Source organism: Pygoscelis adeliae, unplaced genomic scaffold (assembly GCF_000699105.1).
Source record: "Pygoscelis adeliae isolate BGI_AS28 unplaced genomic scaffold, ASM69910v1 Scaffold399, whole genome shotgun sequence".
NCBI lineage: Eukaryota > Metazoa > Chordata > Aves > Sphenisciformes > Spheniscidae > Pygoscelis > Pygoscelis adeliae.
Genome location: NW_008825609.1, coordinates 880,491 through 886,369, shown reverse-complemented (window position 1 = coordinate 886,369; position 5,879 = coordinate 880,491). Strand labels below are relative to the sequence as shown.

The 5,879-nt window shown below is 41.5% G+C and overlaps 1 protein-coding gene across 1 annotated transcript; it reads left to right on the top strand.

Moving 5' to 3' along the window:
- The first annotated feature begins 218 nt into the window (after positions 1 to 218).
- Positions 219 to 4,115, top strand: IFT27 (intraflagellar transport 27). The gene is made up of 6 exons (XM_009332617.1): positions 219 to 298; positions 1,359 to 1,418; positions 2,092 to 2,151; positions 3,105 to 3,222; positions 3,536 to 3,645; positions 3,857 to 4,115. Exons 1-6 carry the CDS (start codon positions 254 to 256, stop codon positions 3,953 to 3,955), a joined length of 492 nt encoding a protein of 163 aa, XP_009330892.1. The 5' UTR covers positions 219 to 253; the 3' UTR covers positions 3,956 to 4,115.
- Positions 4,116 to 5,879: the final 1,764 nt, after the last annotated feature.

The window sequence follows — 5,879 nt, the reverse complement described above, 5'->3', positions numbered from 1 at the left end:
CAGAAATCTGATGTCAGCACCAGTGTGCATAATGGCAATATTCATTTCCTCACGTGGGTATTACCTTTTAGATTGTTTTGTGCTTCTCGTGACAGTTATCTTGCCTGTATTCAGAGTTATAGCATCCAAGCTCTTATGGCATGTGAGAGTAACAGAACTGAGGGAGAATAAGATTCTCTAAGATGAAACAAAAATCTTTTATGTTTTTGGTTTTGCAGGAGATCCAGCTGTGGGGAAGAGTGCTTTAGCCCAGATGTTCCGCAATGATGGAGCTCATTTTCAGAAGAACTACACACTTGTAAGCATACAACAGGCTCAAACTGCTACCCAACATTTTTCTAAGTTGCATGAGAAAACTAGGAAGGTCTAGAACAAAATAAATAATATCATTTTAAGTTGAGGCATTCAAGGTGGGGTCTTACAGGGTTTTCTTTCTCTTACACCCTAGATTCTGAAAATAAACCAATTAATATTCTATAAGTCTTTACATTATGTGGGTGCTGATTTTGAAACTTAATGCAGAGTAATTTAGTTAATTTTATAGTTTTCCTGCTGTTTTTTTTCACAAGCTTTTGTGGTGTTAGAGAGCTTCCCCCTTTAGGGAGTGCTCTATGAAAAAGCATTGCTGAAGGAGAAAGCTTTTAACTCCAACTATTAAATGTGCGTGTGGACAGTGCTCTTATCACTATGCAAACATGAAGATGTGCTGCATAGCCCCAAGATAATTATAATCTACAGAAGCTGTTCCCAGATGAAGAGGATACAGTTTGCAGTCTTTCAGTGTGAGAATCAATGGTGATGACTAATCAGAAGCAGGATAAAAATAAAAGTAAATATAAGTAAAGTAAAAAAAGGAAAATATGAGTGTGGAGAAAAAAACCCCTAAAATATGTTTATTCATTGAAATAAAGATGGAAACCAGAAGTTAAGGATAGAAATAGAACAAACAAACAAGCTACAAAGCAGAATGAGATAAAAGGTAGAAGAGGCACAAATAACCTCAGTCCCATATGTTAGCTGATCACATGGTTGGTGCAAAATGTTCTAAGGCGTGCTTTAGAGCAGCAACGTGATAGTGAACGTAGCCCTGCAGATTTCAGCTAATACCGTTAGTTGTATATAAGCAAATCTCTGGACATTGGTTATTCTCCATCTTTTTCCCCCATCAGAGCAAATCTACGTGGCTTGGACATGTAGGTGGGAGCATGTTACCGGAGCTATGAGGAGTTCCCAGCAGTCTGTTTGATGGGATTGTAATGATGCGCAAGAATTGCCTCAATCCAATGCATAGTTGGTATGCAGTCGGACAGGCTCTTAAAAACTCTTCTGATCCTTGTTTTCGTGATTCTTCTTGACAGACAACGGGCATAGAATTGTTGGTGAAGGCTGTATCAGTTCCAGAGACAAGCGATAGTGTGGTGAGTTTTTCTGTGACATAAATTGGGTCAGAAACCGACATCTAGAGCTCAAACCTCACTTCAGTCTCATTCTGGTGGAAGATCGCCCTGCATGTTCATAAGGCCATTAAGTTGCATTAAGGAAATGAAGCTGATCATGTACAATGGCTGATACTCCAGGGTTAGTTTAATCTTAAAAATTTAAATTTTACATACTTGTAGCCAACATGACATCTTAAACCAAAGCTGTTGCCAGCTTTGTTAGGATTCTGTTCTGTCCTTTACGGCACTCAGGTTTAGTTCATGTTTCTTAGAGCTACAGGAACTGGAACTTATCTGTTATTTTTCCTTAATGCCCTATACTCCCACTAGTGGAATGTGGACCACGTGTATAATTTTGTATAGTAGTGCAGGTTACTGTCCCACTCCACATATTCTGCTTCCAGTAGGGATGGAAACCAGACTTGGGACCTTGGAGGTAACCCTTTTATTGGTTATACATGAAAAATAGCTATTTCTTTTCTCATACTATCTGAACTGGAGTATTCTCAGTGCGGGGAACTTGTCCCTTAGGGACACGACACTGCTGTACTGAACAAAATGCAGGAGTTACAAGTTCCAGTATTTACTTTCAAGACCTTGCCCTACACTGCATTTTTCCTGGCAAGAGCCTTCTTTCTGCTTCTGCTTTCAGGAATTCTTCATTTTTGACTCTGCAGGAAAAGATCTATTTTCTGAAATGCTGGAGAAACTGGTAAGTCTTATGTAACAGTCCTCTTCTTCCAAAGAAGTGCTTTTGCTTTGAAGATCTGAACTCCCCAGTCTGGCAGATGTAGCAAACTTTGTCTTTGGTGTAAATAGGAGCAATCACCTCGGTTGCCAGTGCATCTTGTTCTACCTCTCTAAAACTTGTAAAGGTACTAGAAATACTTTGCAGAGGAAGGAAGGCAGACAGTCATTCAGTTTTCCTACAAAAGAAATAGGGATGTTTAACTCAGAATCGCTGTTTGCTGTTGGTTAAAGTTATTTTTATTTCTTAGAAAAACATCTATTTTGCTGCTACTCCAACAGTGGGATTTTTTTGTGTTATAGTGATGTGTTTGATCCAACAGGACTCATTCTTGTCCTTGAGCATAATACTGCTCTTGATTTTTTTCTTCATGCACTTGTGTCCTTACAACTGTACAACAGTTCTCATTGCGTTATCTCATTTTGAGATGTAGGATCAATTAATTGGTGTGAGGTTTCATAAGATAGCTAAGTCAACCTAATGGTTCACTGCTTTACAAGAGGCAATTCCACTTTTGCCCTTGCACTAGGTCTGGTTTGCAAGGGACCCCTCTAGAAGCTGGCTCAGCTTCTCAAACTGGAAGAAAACCTTTCTACTTCTTTCTCTAGGATTAATTTTGCACTGATTCAGCATGAAGAATCAGATTCCCCAGGGATCAGATGAGTGTCAGAGCTGATACAAGTAAAGGAGCAGGACTGTGCAGACAGGAATGGGGAAAGAGAGCAAGACCACCTCTTCCAGTGCCAGCTATCCATTTAGTCAGCTCAACTGAAATGTGAAACCTCAGCCAGGGCATAGGATTCCTGTATGTTAGGCTTTTTATTTTTGTCTTAGCATCTGTGTTGGCCGTGTTTACAGACTGTCTGTTGACCACATCAGTTTCATTAGAGCTGACAATGTTCCTTCGTGCTGTGCAGTGGGAGCAACCCAATGTCCTGTGCCTTGTGTATGATGTCACTAATGAGCAATCTTTCAAGAACTGTGCCAAGTGGTTGGGGAAGCTGAGGTCTCAAGCAGTTGGAGCGCACATCCCAGGTAAGAAATGGGTGAGATTCTTGTTATCTGCTCCCCTCTTGTATGACAGCAGTTGTTCCCGTTGAGATGTGGCATAGAGTGTTTATTTTAAGCCAGGGGCAGGCATGGCTTCCTCCAACTCATTTGCTTTTATCACAAAGCAGATAAGGCGTAAATATGTTTCCTCTGTGGAACCTTTTCTAGCTAGTTGTAGACCGTTCTCCACGCCTCCAACTTTTTCAGCTACTTCTACAAATGTTCCAGTGTTTATTGCTAGTAAGTCAGCATTTCTGGGTGGGTGGTTGTCCTTTGTTTCATGGGGTTTTTTCTGTAGGTGTCTTAGTGGGGAATAAAACAGACCTGGTTGGTCGTCGAGTTGTGGAGCAGAAACAAGCACAGGAGTGGGCTGAGAAACATGGCCTGGAATACTGTGAGATATCAGTGGTGAGTATCTGCTCCTTTCACCATCTGTGGAAATGGGTGTTGGTAAAGTTATGTTCTCTTTCAGGTAAAGAAAGATAATTGGGGGCACTCTTCCACTTGTTCGTCATCTAACTCACCCTCAGTTTTAATCTGTCTTTTGTGAAGCAGTTAGAACAGAAATAGTCAAATGCTTATTCCATCTGTCATTCACAACTTTCTTATTTCTTTACAGAAAGAGATGAAGAATTTTGAGGCCCCTTTCCACATCCTGGCAAAGTCATTCCACCAACTGTACAAAGAGAAAGTGGAAACTTTTCACTCACTAGCTTGAGGGCCGTGACTGGGATGACTTATTTACCCTCTAAGCTTCTTCTAGTGCCTAGAACCCTGCAGGATGGAATACCAAAAGAAGAAAACAGATGAGCTATTTGCTTCTTCATGGTCATCTTCTGGTAATTCAAAATAAACTAGAAATAAGCAATGGAAAGACACTCTTCTGAAATTGCTACCTCAGCATTCCTTTCATGTCCTCTAACTTGGTTCTCTGCTGGCTGAAAGTCTGCTAGGTTGGAGGAGGCGGGGAGTAAAAGGGGAGGGCAGAATGGAAACTGCCAGCTCCTTGCTTTGATACTGTCTTGTCTCTTGTCTGAACAGACTTCCTGCTGCTACAAGCAAGGATTTAGAGGTTTGGAGAAGGAGAGAGGAAGCTGACAGGATGTTTTTCAACTTAAGCAACCCAGCCTTGATACATATGTTGCAGGGCAGGACTGATTTGGCCCTGCCACTTGAAAAGAGTTTTCAGTAGGAGGCCTATGCCCTAAAATCAACACATGGAGACTGAGATGTGTGGGGACCGAGCTGGATTTAGGTGTGTTTCTAGGAGTGCCCAGAGTTCGAGGCCTGTTTTAACAGTGTTACCCTTATCAGTTGTGGGACTGATATGCTGATGACTAATACGTGTTTCTGACTGCTAGAATCTGGTTCTTTTCTTCAACGTGGCTCACTTTCACTGCCTGGTAGGAACTGTCTTGCATCTGTACTGCTGTCACTTGGTAACGCAGTGCCCTCTGCTGGTCCCAGGTCACAAGATTTCTCGAGAAGCTACCTCTCTTGAAGCAAGCAGGACTTCCTACAAGCACATCCAAATTGGCTTATCTGCAAAATGGGGTCAGATAACAATTCTAGGGACGAGACCAAATTTTTAAACAAATTATCTTTCCTCCTTCATGCATTTTTCATCTTATGTGTTTTTGTGTCATTTTTTCTTTTTGTCAGCTGAACTTGGCAATACCATGTTCTCGTTAGGTTCAGTTCTCAATCCCTTACTAGAATCAGAGTACTCTTTGTTGTTAAACTCTCCCTGCTTAAGTTTGGATTAACGACCGTGATTCTGATGTCGCTAGTGGAAACAGGACTCGGGAAATGAGAGACGACCTGGCTAAGTTACTCTGACTCAGCCAGGTCTGGGTGGAAGTTTTGTATCAGGAAGGGTAAAAGCCTAGAGAGAACTGCTCTTTTGTGTGGAGTACTGATGTTGCATGTGTGAGAGTCTATCTGCTAATGCAGTATGTGAAAGCATCCATGGTAAGGTACTGCCTCGTAACTGAGCCTAACACCGAGGATTCAAAACTGTAACCTTTCTCTTCTCCCAGATTATGTTAGCCTCCCCTGGGCAAGGGAAACTGAATTTTGTAGAGAGTAAGCACTGAGTGATTTTTCAGACAGGCTTTTCAGGAATCTGTGTTTCAAGACTTTTATACGTGCATTTTATAACCATTTTTATGCCCAATGCTAGGAAAAGTACATTGGACTGAACATAAGAAATATGGCTGCAGACGTTGTAGCTGAGTTTATGAAGCACTCCAAGAATCTGGAGAAGCAGCTGGGCTTATTTCACTGGCAACAGTGTGTTGATGCTGGGAATTAGCTAGGGAGCATGAATACCAGCTAAAGAGGTTAAGTAGGAGCTCAGCCCACAAGAAAAGAAAATGAATAGGTTCTTTTGCTAGAAGCCACCTCACAAAATGACAGAACCAGCTGGGAAAGTTCTTGCTTCCTCCAAAGAAGGAAGGACTCCTCCATGGGCTTAGGGTAACGAAGACTCACTCTTTTTTGAATTGGATTAGCATTACTGTCGTTTTTATCTTACGTGGCTTGTCTTGTTAATTCTGGGGGGGTGTCTGTTGATTTACATAGGCTGAGTAGAGTCTTGCCTGCAGGTGCTAGTACGTCTGACTATTAAGAATAAAAGTTAT

Excerpts from the sequence above, each read along its gene's own strand:
- IFT27 (XM_009332617.1), top strand. The coding sequence starts at position 254 with ATGTTCCGCAATGATGGAGCTCATTTTCAGAAGAACTACACACTT. Across the intron at positions 299-1,358 it reads TTCAGAAGAACTACACACTT|ACAACGGGCATAGAATTGTT; the intron begins GTAAGCATACAA and ends TCTTCTTGACAG. Across the intron at positions 2,152-3,104 it reads CTGAAATGCTGGAGAAACTG|TGGGAGCAACCCAATGTCCT; the intron begins GTAAGTCTTATG and ends CGTGCTGTGCAG.